This window comes from Balearica regulorum, chromosome Z (assembly GCF_011004875.1).
Source record: "Balearica regulorum gibbericeps isolate bBalReg1 chromosome Z, bBalReg1.pri, whole genome shotgun sequence".
Classification (NCBI taxonomy): Eukaryota; Metazoa; Chordata; class Aves; order Gruiformes; family Gruidae; genus Balearica; species Balearica regulorum.
Genome location: NC_046220.1, coordinates 4472066 through 4487561, shown reverse-complemented (window position 1 = coordinate 4487561; position 15496 = coordinate 4472066). Strand labels below are relative to the sequence as shown.

Sequence of the window (15496 nt, the reverse complement as noted above, 5' to 3'; positions counted from 1 at the left end):
CACCTAGCTCCTCTGCTAGCTCGGATATGGGGGACAGGTTCAAAATGACGCTAACTTCTACAGCAATAATGGAGTTTCTCCATCTTGGTGGGATGCTATGCGGTGGGGCATTTACATTTGTGGGGCACCGATATGCTCACGGCACCACACAAAGGTGCTTAACTTTCTAAGCCAGCACAAGTGACAGGCAGAGGGACATGGAGCCAACTGCTGGTTGTTAAAGTGCTGATCCTTTCATGTGTTACAGTGCAAAACAGTGGAAACAGAATGTTACTTAAATTAATAAAAAAATGCACCACAGACACCATGTCACTAAGAAAGCCAGTAACTTTACTGATTTGTCTGCAAAATACAAATTATACCTTATTTCCAGCAGGAGAATCTTTTGAAATTTTTCCATTTTTGTTCACTACAGACAGCTGAATTAAGTCCCTTGAGATACACAGATGTGGTTTAACTTAGTTATAACATCTTGTCATCTAGTGGCGACAAAGTCCAGCTTATGCCGCTGTGAGCCTCTACTTTAATATTTGTTGCAAATGCTTGTATGCTCCCATTTACAAGCTATTTTGTTATCACCATTGTTTTATGGAAGCAAATCCCCATGAAAGAGAAGAAAAAAAGAAAAAAAGGATACAACAAACCATCTGAAGCAATCCAAGTGTAATGCCTGTGGTAACCCAGGTCTGATATTAGTTACTCCACAAAAGACTCTGGTACTACATTTTTTATTTTTTTATTTATTTTTTTTTTAATGAGTTACTTAACTGACCTTTTTTGAATCAAACTGAGGTACGGATCAGTCTGAGGTATGAGCAGGGAAGGTAGAAACGCAACATCTGATTATGAAAATAATCAAACGGATACTTTTGATGCAGAAGGTCTGTGGCTCAAAGCTTGGATTGCTCCACATCTTTGGTTAAAATATATTAACAAAAGCCTTTTATTACATCTACAGTCTGAAGCATTCTAACAGACACCAATGTTCCATCAGTCCTTCAAGAGACCTGTAGTGGCAGGAAATTAATGCCATATAACTGACGACATCACAGCAGATGGCACAAACAGGAACAGATGAAGTATGCCATGTTTAGGCAACAGCCTTTATTGAGGTTTCAAGTGGCTTTTTAAAAATTACAAAGCATTTACCTTCAAGGCGAAGGAAGAAGGAAAACACAACAGCTCTGTTAGGACTATAGATAAAAGAGGGTATATAGGATAACACATACAATACAAAAGGGTTGACATCCTTGAAAACAGTCTAAGAGTTCTATTCTTACGCTAGCTTTACCTGAAAAAGATCTGAGGACAACAGATATTTTTATATTATTCATTAAAAACTGCTAAATTCCTCTTCTGGGAAAAATATAAGCCATTTTGTTATAAAACACAACTTTTGAAAAACACTGAAATGACAAAAGCTTTACTGCGAATGGCTCAATGCATACAATATACAGGTTGTGCAGATAGGGTATATCATATAATTGTCACCAGCAATTAAACACTAACTGACAACACCTTTAATAGAGGTTAGCTTAGCTATAACAATACTTGCAGATGTCTAGAATGCCACTTCAGGTGTTTGAACTTACAATTAAGAATGTTGCCTAAAACATTATATAGCATGGGTTAAGGTAAAGTAAATGTTAATACTCTTTCAGGGCTCTGCCCCAAACTCCTTAAATACAAAGGAATCACACAATAAACCCAAATTAGCTTTGCAAATACAATAAATGGTAAGGTACAGATAAAGGAACAAGAAAGGTAGACAGCTATAGTTTACAGAAAGTGACTTCACAATCAAAGTTGTGCTTCTTATCATTAGATCAGTTTGCAAATATGCATTATCCCCCACAATTTTGCCAGTATAAGTTAGGTGCCCTCTGCAGCAGGAACAAGAGGGACGACTGGCATTTATTTTCATGTGATTTTGTTCTACTTGTTTTTATACAAAAATCACTGTCAGAGTTAATATAAATTGCCCAGGCAATACTTTTCACGCTACTTTCTGCTTAGTTACTTGCAGTAATATATTACACTGCATTTTCGTTAAATACGGTATCTTTCCTTTTTCATGCGTTGCTGAGGCAAATCGCAAGGTAAACTATTAATATGGCTATTCGTCATATATCAATAGACCAAATCCCCTTCCCCACTGACAAGTTTCTATTACAATACTGATAAAGTTGTATTTTTTCTTGAAATTACAAGGTACATTTGTGATATATTTGCATATTTTTGACACACCAAAGTTTAAAATTCTCAGAAGAGAATATGAGTATAGGTTCATCTGAAGGTGAAGAAAGTGGTTTCAAAAACAGGTTTTTTGGAGTTTTAAAATTAATTATGGGCCCCATTTTACCTTTTTTTTTTGTTTTTGGTTTTTTTTTGTTTTTTTTGTTTTTTTGTTTTTTTGTTTTTTTCAAAACATGCGTATCGTTTCCTTTACCCTGCAGATTGCTACACAAGATAAGATGGACGCATCAGTAGCACAGTATTCTGCTTAAAGAGTTTCCAGATTATGCACTAGCCCCTGCACGGCTGAGAGTGCCTGTAAGGCAGGCTTCTATAAAGTCATGGTAAGTGAAAAGCATATGTCGTAATGCACACTGTAGTCTGTTCATCATTCTCTACTACAGAGAGGTACACTCTGTCATTGAGCAGTGCACAGCAACTGCATGTATAGGTGGGAAATAGAGTGTGGATTTCCCTTAACAAGATATTCTGTGTTGATATTTAGCTGTCGCAGCTATATCCTTCATCATAGTGTCAACGTATGTAGGTGAGAGTTGGAAGGAGTCTTGGAAAAAGGAGAAATATTACAGTTTTACTATGGCACTAACATTTTGCTTACACACTTTTTCCATTCAACACAAAGATTAAGCTCAAACATTTGAACATACCGTTTTCTTCTAATAAACAAGAAGGACAAAGAGGGACTTAAAGAAATGATACATTCCCTCTGGTCAAGCTATTTTAGTCAAAGGAACAATATGAGGCAGGAGAAAATGTGGATGCCCTATGCTGAAGCAAGTCTTGCTAGGGTTCAGATACACAGGGAGCATCGTTCAGCAACGTGCCCGCTGTGAGATGACGTCACCGCAGAGGTCCGTGAGAACCAGGGACCTGATGGCCAATACTGGCTGTGTAAGATCAATCAGCTTTTGAGCGGCCCTTTAATTGATGGTCTCTAAGAGTTTTAGATCTGTGAGAGAGGGGAGTGATCTTTATAACAGGCATCCTTTGCCGATCCCTCCCTTTAACTCCCCCTACTGCTTCGCAAATATTCACCTGCACTCACGTAACTGACAGCCGTTAGAGCTGTACATCCAATTGTGACAGGCAGAATACCAGCTTCATTAATGAGAAAGGGCCACATTATGCCACTTTGTCATTTAACCCATGGAAAACTACAAGATACGCAGGACAATAAGTAATAGAAGGGCCCTTAACTTGTTACAATGCACAAAACAGCATGAAAGAACTAATCAGTATATACAACAGATCGCAGTTCACTCAACTGATTGTAAAATGCTGTATTAAAACGACTTAAGCTGTTACACCATGGGTAAATTCTAACTCTTTACAGATCAGTCTTTCAACAGCTGACTTCGATCTGCAAAATGTATACCCAGTATAAGAAAACTGAAAGAAAATAGTTAAATGTGCAACTGCACAAATATAATTCCCCACTATTAAGATAACAAAAACTTTTGCTATTACCATAATTATTATATATATTAGAAAGCTATACACAAGCATGTTAATTTCACAGATTTTTTTAAAAGATTCTTAATATTTTATATAATTAGAAATACACATTTCAAAAACAAAACTTCTGCAAAGAGAAAACAGTTATCTTGGTTAGCAAAGCATGGAGTTCTTCATGGCTTAGGGTAGTGCTTTCTATACAAAAAGTCCTTTTTTGTTTGTTTCTTCAGGACTGTTTAAAAGATTAGCGAAGCTATCAAGGAAAAAAGAACACATTTTGGCTTGAGGAAACTACAAAAGCCACAAATGCTTTGCAAACTCTGTCTTACTTTTTAATATGAAAATAAGCAAAATGTAATGTACATTTTTTTTTTTTTTTTTTTAGTAAGTGATGCAGACCCAGAATTTTTGAAATTAAATGTTAGCCTTCGAACTCAACATTTTTACAAGTATGGTCCTCTTTAAATGTTTTGATCCTTTTTAGCCGAGTGCCATACTCTAATGATAAGCCTGCATGTTTGTGAGCATTTTCGGTATGTTAGGTGACCCAGTCTCTTTCTACCATCAATTCATAGCCACCCAACCGCTGGGTCTGTCAAAACATCTGTACATTTTCTATATGATGCATAACAGCTGCTTTCTCTCTCAGTAAAGATCTGCCATTTCCGGCAAATGTTTTCCTTCTGTCTATTTACATGTAAATAACGTTGAACCTGCAACATGACACTATCTATTGTAACATACATTTTGCAAGGGAGCACAACAGTGAAAAGAAGTTAGCCTTAAAATCTACTTTGTACAAGTGTTCTGTTGTACAACTCAAGTGCTAAGCTTATCTCAGCATTTCTGTTTATCCTTACACTGTATCACTGAGGCAATTTAAAAGTACTTATACAAAACAGAGTACCTGACTTTTTTTTTTTTTTCCACACACGGCACATATAATGCATATCGACCCCCCCTCCCCCATTAAGGTATAGCACACACACACTGCAAGAAAAAAAAAAACACTAATAGGTAATAATGTTATCATGTTGCCCATCCTTCAGAGAGCCGCATGCGCTTGACAGAGGGGCTTTCCCTTTCGTCCGGCGAAGGTCTGGTGAGTCCAATGGGGGAGTGGAATTCATTCCGGTGATCTTCTCGGTCACTTCCATCGTAGGAACTGCTACAGCTGCTCAAACTGTCAACTGGAGATCTCCCCGCCTCATGGCGCGTGTGCTGTGGGTATCTCGAGGGTGTGGTGGTACGGTCTCTAGGAGGAGAAACAGGTTCTGACTTGATGTTGAGGCTTTGAGTAGAAGGCAGGGAGAGATTTGTACTCTGAGATAAATGAGTGCTAGTGCAAGCTCTGTAGGAGGAAAGGAAACCCAGTTACAGACGGAGGAGGCATGGAGCCCCCAGATATGCACAAACACTCACACAAAACACCAGTGTAAAGGCTCGCACAGGCCCAGCACGTGCGGAGGGCACGAGGACTGTTTTCTGGGCAGAATTCACAAATTCAAAGAGATGAAAGCATCACAACAAAAGTGGTTGGTTTGAGAGGTCTTGCTTTCAATCTCTCTCCTTTTTTTTTGGACTCAAGTGTCACGACAAATTTTGGAAGGCGAGCCTTTGCACTGTTGGAACCACCTGCAGGTTTCTTTATAACTAATGCTTGTGTGTGTGTATGCACCGGCTGAGACAGGGGAGGCACGGACTTTCTGTTGGGATCAATCCAATTAGCTCGAATGCACCCGACTATTTTTATCTCTGTTCATTTTGACTTCAGATGCAAAGCAGAAACAAAGATTTGGGCCAGGTACATTTTATACATTTATACATTCTTTCAGAATACAGCTGAAATTACTGGTCCTAGGATTGACATTAATAAAATACCACAGGCAGGCAAGGATTTAGATAGGATTTTACGGTTTAAATCTATGAATTCCTAACTCAATCTAGAATGCTTTTGAATAAACTGCCAAAGAGAAGCTGAAGAGTAGTGGAAGATGGCAGAGGATTGTACTGCTTGCCTGTAGGACAGCCCAGCTCAGAGGATGCTCCAAGCATCAAGAGAAACTGGTACGCTAAAACTTTTTCAAAGGCAAGCTATATAACTATTCTAAGTGCATTTTTATGGGCATGTAGTGGCAGAGGAAAGCTGAAACAGGCAGAGAGGAGAGTGAATACTGAGAATGCGTTGTATGGGAGAAACGAGATCACTTGCATCTGCAGGATGTTTTGTACTAAAGCACCACCTCCTGGTAAAACCTGACTCCGTTATTAAAACAGAGTTCTCAGCATGCAGTTCACATTATGGGACCATTTGCTAGGCTGAAGTTGGTGTCTAACCCCAAAGACACAGTTTCACAGTTTCTAGCAGTGAGTATGTATACAGGGGGAGACTGAAGGCAGTAGGGGCAACAGACCACTTGCCTCAGAAGATTTTAAACCTGAAGGGACGTGCAGGCATTTTTACAGCAAGCAGAAGAAATACTGGGATTTGGAAGTAATTTTTAAGCACGCAGAAGAAACAATTGCATTTAGATGCGGTCTTTTCATTGATCGAAATATTCCATTTTTCCTGATACCTGATTAACTGAGAGTTGAGCTTTACTTGAGCAACATTTACTGTAACTTTGATGAAAGGCAATATGTTATTTCCTTTTCTTCTGGCAGATTTAAAATGGAACTACGTGGCTTCAGTATTGAATGGTTTCAGCTGCTTTTATCAGGAATTATCGCAGTCTTTAATAATGGATGTATCTTGTTAGAAAACAGAGAAAACAGGATGTTTACCTCCAACTGCTTTTATCTACCCTTCATTCCTATACAGCTGAATGTGCCAAATTTGCAGCAATCCCTTTCATAAGCCACAGAGTTAGTGAGTAATAGCCCTCACAGTAGCAAATGTAGGCATTTTTTTTGGCAAAGAGGACATTTTCTTTGCTTTTGTAACTATTAAATTAACACATCTAAGAAACTGTAAATAACAGACTTCATCATTCCAATTTAGTGAAATATTCCACTCTTTCCCTGAAAACTTGTTGAAAAGAATCCAAGAAGAATAAAAAATACATTCCTGAGGGTTTTTTTTTTTTAGTTTGAGGTTGTTTTTTTTTTTCTGCTTTTCATTTCCAGTGACTTTATTTTTCAGTTGCTTAAGGAGATGCTAGGACTTCACCTGGGAAAACAAGCTGCCACTTTAGCATGTATGATAAGATTACATATGATTTTAGATGCCAAGCTTATAGCTAAACCTGAAAGACCCATAATACAGGATGGTGAAGCCTGGGGATTTGATTTAGAAGTGTTTGATATGAGCAGATGACATGTCACTTTGCAAAGTGGGGACAGTTAAAAACCCGTGGTAGTTAAAACCAACCATACTCAGTCAAATTTGTTCACATGGAACATACTTACTTTCTATTGTGTGACAGCCCCCAAAGGAACAAATCTAGAGGGATAAGCTGCATTTTCTATGAAATACAGCTAGCAATGCTAAGCTGCAGTGTTGCTTTTTAAACAGTGTTTCGGAAGTGAGTATACGAATACATCCCTATAGACTTTTCTTTAGATTCTTTGCGATTCATCAGCGGGGTTACGTAAATACTTGGCATACAAATTTGCGGCAGTTTTACAAATACTACAGGTTGATCTGCATTTTGAACACTTTTTTGTAAATGGAAAAAGGGTTAAGAAGTCATTTTGGCAGGTCAGGACTAAATTTTTGAGGTTTAAAACAATATAAATAAAGCAATTAATGAGTGTCATAATTTTTCTTTTTAAATATAGTCTTTTAAAATGTCTTTTTCTGCTAAAAATATTTCTCAATCTTAATATCTGTTTTTCGATGATTATAATTTATATTATTTCATTAAAATTTTCTGAAATGTTTTAATGAGAATCTCACGTAAGCTCCTATGGTCAGTTACAAGGGAAACCTACTGTTACACATAGATGTGAATGGTGAAATAGCACATACTTAGGTGCAGTCCTTTAGACCTAAATAGAGGATTGACTTCTATTTATAATAGAAGCTGTATTACAAAAAATGATAATTCTGTTCGTTACTGAATGATTTCCTGCCACGCATGTGTGTGAGTGTAGAAACAGCTGTTTGTATCTGCATGCATCAATGCATATTTTACACTGTTGCTTCATATAATTATCTACTTTTGGTCCAGGCATACCCTATTTTCATCATTTGAAACCTACACTAAGATCACTGAAAACCAAACAGGTTTTGAATATGGAAAATTACTTCAAAGGATTGCATATAATTATAAGCACTCAATAAGTGCCATGCGGTCCACTCACGTTGACATAATCACCTTTTTCCATACATTGTATGAAAACACTTCATTTTACGGGGACAGTGAAGAAAATTAAAGTTTTAATTTTACACAGCATTTCCTGTTGAGACCAATATAGCGAAAACGTGACGTTCATTTAGAACACAACAGCCACGTGGGAGAACCGCTGGTTCCTATCTGGGTTCAACGCTGAACAACTCTGCTGTGTAAGAAGTGGGAAGCAAGTCAGGATGCAACGAGCTTGCAAGTGGGTTTAGTCCTTGCTGATGCCAGTGAGATCATTTCTGTATGTGTCTCCATCTATTTGAGTCTTGAATGGGTATGGAAGCTCAGCATGCACAGATAGAAGTGCAGGTCTGAGTAGGTGATGAGTGAGGATACGAACAGGCACCAGACAGGTTTTTACAGAGGGTCTACTGAAGGAAGAAACGGCCTCACACACCTCTATTATGCCCACATTTGCTTCTCTAAATTAGTTTGCTTCCTCACTTCATACAATTTGTCCCTATAAGTATATGTAAGGAACAATTCAAAATTCACTGAGAAATTTAGTGACGTAACTTTAGTTATGTGCTGGTCTGTAACTCCGGGAATAGAGGATATTTTTGACTTGGTAGCAATGCAACCTTCCTCCCTCCCCTCTGTTTTTCTTTCAGGTAAAAGCAAAGTTGTTTTTTTCATATGTTTTATCAATGTAAAAGCAGAATAAGAATTTCTGTGTCAAGATATTTTGATTAGCTCTCACACATTAAGGTCTACATTTTAAAAAGAAATTTCTAAGCAAAGAATAATATGAAACTGAATCACTGGATCATCTAATTTATAATGGTGACGTAAGAAAAAAGGTTCCTAAATATAAAAGGCTTTTATTCAAAACAAGGAAGGTGGCAGAACTGCTACAAACGCACAAAACATGGTATCACTGCATCTACAATTTTCAGTAAAAATGGTTTGATGGAGAATATTCGCCAAGATCTAGCTATAGCTATTACCTATTCAAAATTAACCATTGCTAAGTAATAAGAGTCACAGAACAAGTCAACAGTAGCATAGATTTGGACAATTTTGTGTTCAGGTGGGTAAAAGTTTGGAGAAACTTCTTTTACATAAACAATTATCTATACTGAAGATTCTTCAGATGGAATACTGTGACTGCGTTTCTATGTTTGCACTTACATTTTAGGAAAGCCAGAATTTCACCTACGGGTGATACTCAAGGAAGAAAAGATTCTCTCACAGACTGGGAAATATGGATGAAAGAGAACATTTTCCATATAATGGACCTGTGCCTAAAAAATTTAGATCATTTATCTGAAAGTTTGGAATGGACTTCCTTTCTGGTTAGCAGCAATTAATTTCTGGCAGACTCTTTAGTCCATGTTAAATAAGCAGTAACCCTCTCCGTAAGATATATTGCAGCAATATTCAGACAAAATCCCAAAGTTTTGGGAGGGATTGATTTTCAATAGAATTTGTGTGTATTTTTTCCAGATGTAGACCTAGTTAAAAGACTGTGAAAATACTATTTTGCTTTTTAACCTAAGAAGTTGAAAAGTCTGCCTTCTCTTAATGTCTCAATCGTATCAAAACAGGCTCTACATTGTTATCCCATTCACCAGGCTCAGCAAAAGGTCAAAAGCTGCGCAGACATGAGAAGCAAACTGCTCCAAATACTACCAGTGCCAGTATTTGCCCTCAAGCCCACTGGCACTGGTACGGTGCTAACTCCAGAGTCAACATGAAGAGTTAGAGTTAGGTTGTAGAGATCTCCAGTTATCTCAAAGATGGTTCTGACAGTGCTGCTGAAATTGTTGGGGACTTATCAGGAGCAAGCGAATATGTCTACCCTATTACTAACCATATTCTTCTGCCATGCATTGAGGAAGCAGAGCTGGTTCTCACCTTTAGGCTTTGGTAAAACCCAAAACCTTCTGGAGAACTAGGAAGTCTCTTCCAGTAACTCTGTTTTCTCACAGGTCTTTACAGCCTATTGTTATCAACAAATATCTGACAGTTGCCCAAACTTTCCAGTATATGACCTCACTTAGTACAGGGATTTGGGTTGTCAAACCCTTTCTAGATATGTTTTCTCAAATGCCTGGGGATGACTATAATTTTGTGTGATTCTTTTAATCTTCCTGTGAACTCTAGCTCAGGTTGACATGGACTGAATATGTTCTGTATGATTTGAAGTTTTTCAAATTATCCAAAAGTTAGCACAGGTGCTTTTGCATGTAGAAAATACAGAAATGCTTGTGATTTTCTGCACAGAAAGAAGACTTCTCCAGAACTCTCAATGAAGCAGCTTTCATAGCTGAATTCATTTACAAATCACTGAAAGAATAATAATAAAAGTAGCAACTCAGAATGTATTCCATGAGCCACAGTCATTACACTTTGACATTCTGTGATATGAATTAGAAACAGATGACGATGTGTGACATATCTGAAAAAGCATGTAGTTAGTTTAGGATTTAATTTATTCCTTTTTGGTTAACCAAATAGCCTTATTACATTCTTTGGTACACCACTGAAAACAATCAGCTTATTGTAAGGTTATACATTGATATCTAACATGAGAGTTTTCAATTTATATGAGACTTCATGTCTTTGGTTGTATAGTTAGCCTGAAAGTTGCCCCAGAAACAATGCAAACTCAAAAAGAAAATAGAAGAAGCATAAGAGAAAGGTATTAAGACTGTTTTTTTCTAGCACAGCAACTATTTACGTAGTTAATATCTAGATATGCTTATTTATATAAAATTAGGTTTAAAATTTTTTTGTTTCCTCGGAAATGCCTGTATAGCTGTCCTTTAAAAACCCAAACTGTCTGTACATTAAATTACAAAATGTGGTCTGATAAATTAGAAGGAGAATTTTGAAGTTTAAGCCACATTTGTAGTATTAAATAGTTTAACATTATGGCTACCATCTTGCAAAAAAATGCATAGGGCTTATGTGAAACACCTGTTTCTGAAAAAAATATAAAAAGGATTTTACTTTTCAAATGAATGTGAATCAAACTTCTCCTCATAAATACATTTGAATTGCTTTCACTTCTATTTTCATAACGAAAACTTTTAAAATTCAAACATGTCTAGTCATACCTTAGGCTACATGTGGTGTACTGGTGAGTGCCTATAGTCTTACACAATAGAAACTGCAGATACCAGGATTTTTGAAAATACTGCTCTAAAAGTTCACTTCAATGAGCCAATAGGTTGCTTTTTCAATAATGCACTAGGTGACTTCCCCATGTGAATTTTCACACTTATAAAAATCCTGAAATGATTTAGCAGTGTGCTTCCCCATCTTGAATAAACGTCTGGAAACTACCCACCAGAGGGCATGAATACCCATCCTCCTCAACATCGGCAAATCACAATGGGTTTTGTGGGCTTACGGTTCTTAGGCCTAATTATGTTATTTACTTGTAGAAAACATTTCCAAAGAAATGAAACTTGAATGTAAGAGCTGAGCAGAAGGGAGTATCTGATTATTATACAAGGTTAAGGCTTAATCTCAGGTCAAGCCATTGTGTCACTCTTACTTGATTGGAAATATTTAGAAAATTTTCAAGTTTACTGTTTGCACTATAGTAACTGGAAATAAAAAGCATAAATGGCAAAATACAGCAACAGCACAATAGAAGTGTTTAGTTTGGTCTTCAGTGGTGAAATAAAATGCTATTTAGAGAAATAAAGAATAAAACATGAACAGTAGTCTTTACTACACTACTGAGAAAATGTCATGGACACAATATTTCATTTTAGCTACCTAGCAAACTGTTAATGAAATATGTAGTTCCAGTTTTGGGAAATGGAGCTCCTACACATAGTAAATATGTGCTGATATGTTTGCTTGATATATTTCAGATTTGGCATTACTGGGGAGACGGAAGTCACTGTAGAACAATAAAATAAAGAAAACACTGCTTACCCCAGTTGACTGAGGGCAGATGGTGGCATGTTATGCAGGTGTTGCTGTTGCCAGCCAGTCACAGAACCAAGATGAAGAGCACTGGCTGTATTAAACCCAGAGAGAGATGATATATCTGCACTACTCAGAGAATATTCTAGATTTGGAAACAGAAAAGACAATAATTAAAAGAGAATTAAGGAGGAAGCAATTAAACAATAACTAGTATCATAATTTTCACGTCACTTTATAAGCCTTTTAATTTTAATTACACCAATCACATTAAGTTGCAGCAGAAAAAGTAGACCTTCCTCTCCCTCAACTCATTAACTTGAGAGAAAATAATGTACTAATAATTTGTCTACAATTTAGCAAGGTTTTTCTGGATCTGGAAGATCCAAAGCATTCTTAGCCTATATACCCATCATACTACAACTACGTGCATGTAACTACAGATGCATTTTCACAAAGACTTGAAAAACATAGTATTTTGGTTACAGTCTTCACTGCAGAACCCAGCGGGCAGCTGTGTCTGAACAACGCACATCTTCTCTAAAAGCATTGGCTTTGCACGCCAGCATGCTCTATACAGCAGCAATGTGCAAAGGGAGCTGGAAGGGATCTCTTGAGGCTTCATTTCTAGTGTCTCCCAAGTGTCTATGTGATAGCCCACAAAGTTATTGAGCTCTGTTTTGAAGCCAGTGAAACTGCTTGCTACCAATACCCTTATGACTTTAGGCAGGTGTACTCAGCTACATGAAACTACCTGTGGTATTAAGAGGATTAAGAAATGCCTTCTAAGTTACATTTTTTTTATTAAAGCCAATGAAAGAAAGCTACTAAAGCAGTTTTCCACTTAAACAAATTAGCTAACTTAAACAGATATGTCTCAAGTTAGTGAAAGATACAGAATAAGTAAATGAAGTGCAAAAGCATATCAGCTATGAATTTTTTCAGTTTCTCCCAATGATCATTAGCTAATTCATTAGTACTGAGATAGACATTTGTCAGCACTTTCCTCCCTCCCCCACCCTCTACATCTTCCACTGATACTTACCAGTACCATATGTTGTTGAGATGGCTGATGGGTATCCTCCCATCCCTTGCCCTGGTAGAGTAGGAGTTGCTACGGAAACCACTGGAGTAGCCAATGACTGAGCAGACTGGGAGTTATTTATCCTTTGATTCTTTTAAAGTAAGTAAAATAAACATATTATTGACTGGTTTTAAGTCAGTTGAGTGTATTAACTTTCTGGGTATGTTTTGTGTGTGAAAAATACAGGCTGATACAAATATCTAGAAATTAATCATTTAACATGTGGCTTTTATGAACTCTGCCAACCCTATCATTTACAAGCCTTCAAGAGACCAGTTGTCACCATAGTAACCCATTACATCAGTATCTCCTAGGTAACTGAACTAGTAACAAGTAAGATTGCTTTTATTGTGGGTAGAAGAACAGATCATGTGAAATATGTAAACTATTCCCATTGTTTTCCTTTTCACTAAAAAAAAAAAAAAAAAAAGAAAAAAGGGCAAAAGAAAACCCCCCAAGCCCAGTCCTACAGGATTTTATGCTTTGGAAGTGAGGGGCACCCCGAAGTTGCTGAACACTGAACTCTTACCAGCAGATGGTGCTCGGACTACTTCGGTTTTGTGCAATAAAACAAACTTCAAGCGTGTTAGGTAGCACAGCAGTTACACGTTTAACTCCGTGGGACTAGATGTTGCACTGTAAAAATTGCACTAGAGAACTCTAATCCTGTGAGTGGCAGGATAAAATGACCAGAGAGCCACCAAAAAATATCATAAGGCTGCACCATCTTCAACAGCACAAGTTTACACGCTCTCAAAGCAAGAGCAACACAAAAGATTTATTCTAGCATGCATAATTTGAATATCTGCAACAACTGCACCTGGCCTTCCATATTGCTATATTTCAAAAATTTTGATGACTTTTTTTGTCCACAAAATAGTTATGGTAAAGTTTTCCATTTTACTTTAACCAACACTTCGCCTACACAAGTATCAACCATACAAGAGAACTGATTTTCTTTTCCTCGTTATTAAGGTGAACATCACTATCACTTACCAGAAGCAGATCAACATCCTCAGACTGAGTGCATAGGAAAGGAGGATTAAAAATTAATGAATATAAATATTTACGAGGATGCAGATTTCTAGACTAAGGAATAGCTTCATTGATAGGGGCAGCAAATTATACACTTTCTGAACATAGTTTGGAAAAATAAGACTTCATAGACCTCCTCTTTGCCCTTTTAACGGGATGTCTGTCTGAACTATGAGGACAACCTATCCAGTTTTCAGTGCAAGACTTTCTCTAAGAATCCATTATTTCTTCTGCAGCCCCAGTGGCTGCAAACTATGTTGCTATACCTGGTTTCAGGAGACCTGACCATTCACAGAATCCCTTAGAAAGTATCAGTTTTAAGGACTCTGGAATAAATTATTTGATGCAGACAGCTTGTCACTGCCTTGGTTGACTTTGAGGATTGCCCTGTAGAAGACTATTTGTTACCTACTGTCTCAGAAGGCAGCATCACATTTAGTTTGATGTTCAGAGTTAATCTATTATGCGTCAAGCTAAAGTAGCCAATTTGGAAGCTGTTTTAATAGTGTCTGTTACATAATGGAAAATTGTGTTTATAGTGTCCCTTAAATTTACCATCAAGATCCTTTTTCATTTAAGCTCACTAATGTTAAATCACTCATGAAATATTTACTTGCAACCACAAACTGACTTTCAGACGGGAACTACATGATACACACATGACACCTTCATGATTCAACCTTCTAGCACAATAGCCTGCCTAAATTTTGTTAATCTTGGCAGGAGATACAGCAGTTTCAGGTTCTTTTTTATCCTGAGCTATCTATTTACTACCTCTTATCATTATAAAACTTGGCCTTTGGAGCTCAGAGTGATAGAGTTCAAATTAATTTATTTGTAGTTAATCTGTTATTTGCTGAGAGTCTGTGTGGCTAAATATTTAAGAAAAACATAGTAGGTTAGGGATACTCAGGGTTAAATTCAGTCTTTATAACAAATCCAGGAAAGGCTCTTCCAGCTACTAGGAAAGAGACTGCAGAAGTTTAGACTATGCAGGACAGAGTTCCTATTTTGCAACTCAATAGAAAAAAGGGAGGAAGTAAATATGACTTCATAAAAGCAATCAAACAGGCTCTGCCTACATCCTCAGCTCGATGTCAAGCCTTAAGGTTAGACAGAAAGACCAAACAAGTAAGAATGTGCAATGTTATTCCGCTGATTTTAGTTGCTTGAGTAGGCTTAAAATTCCTAAATATCTCTTATCAGAAGGAGAAAAAAAAAAGGTTTGAAAAATGCATTACCACTGATGGCATTGTATTCTTGCTGCCAGGTGGAATAAGCACACGGAGATCTGGTTTACGGTTGTTCATTCCCAAATTCATTGGAGGCGGAGATTTTGCTTGCATGTTCTTGTTCAAGTTGCCAGGTGAGACCAGCAGACCTGGTGAGTTACGGGGGTTGCCATATCCATTTCCTGTATAGGTTAAAAAAAAAA

At 37.2% G+C, this 15496-nt stretch overlaps 1 protein-coding gene across 22 annotated transcripts in view; it reads right to left on the bottom strand.

Annotated features, from left to right (window-relative positions):
* Positions 1–309: 309 nt before the first annotated feature.
* Positions 310–15496, bottom strand: part of MEF2C (myocyte enhancer factor 2C) — a 141127-nt gene continuing 125940 nt past the window's right edge. For 9 of the 22 annotated variants that reach the window (XM_075741256.1, XM_075741262.1, XM_075741252.1 and 6 more), the window contains 5 exons: positions 15303–15475; positions 14023–14046; positions 12988–13117; positions 11952–12087; positions 310–5062 (listed from right to left, as the gene is read on the bottom strand). In XM_075741256.1, coding sequence (XP_075597371.1) covers positions 4741–5062; positions 11952–12087; positions 12988–13117; positions 14023–14046; positions 15303–15475 — 785 coding nt within the window. In that variant the 3' untranslated portion in view covers positions 310–4740. The remainder of the gene's footprint in view (positions 5063–11951; positions 12088–12987; positions 13118–14022; positions 14047–15302; positions 15476–15496) is intronic. The other 13 variants (XM_075741258.1, XM_075741266.1, XM_075741257.1 and 10 more) reach the window with 3 other exon arrangements.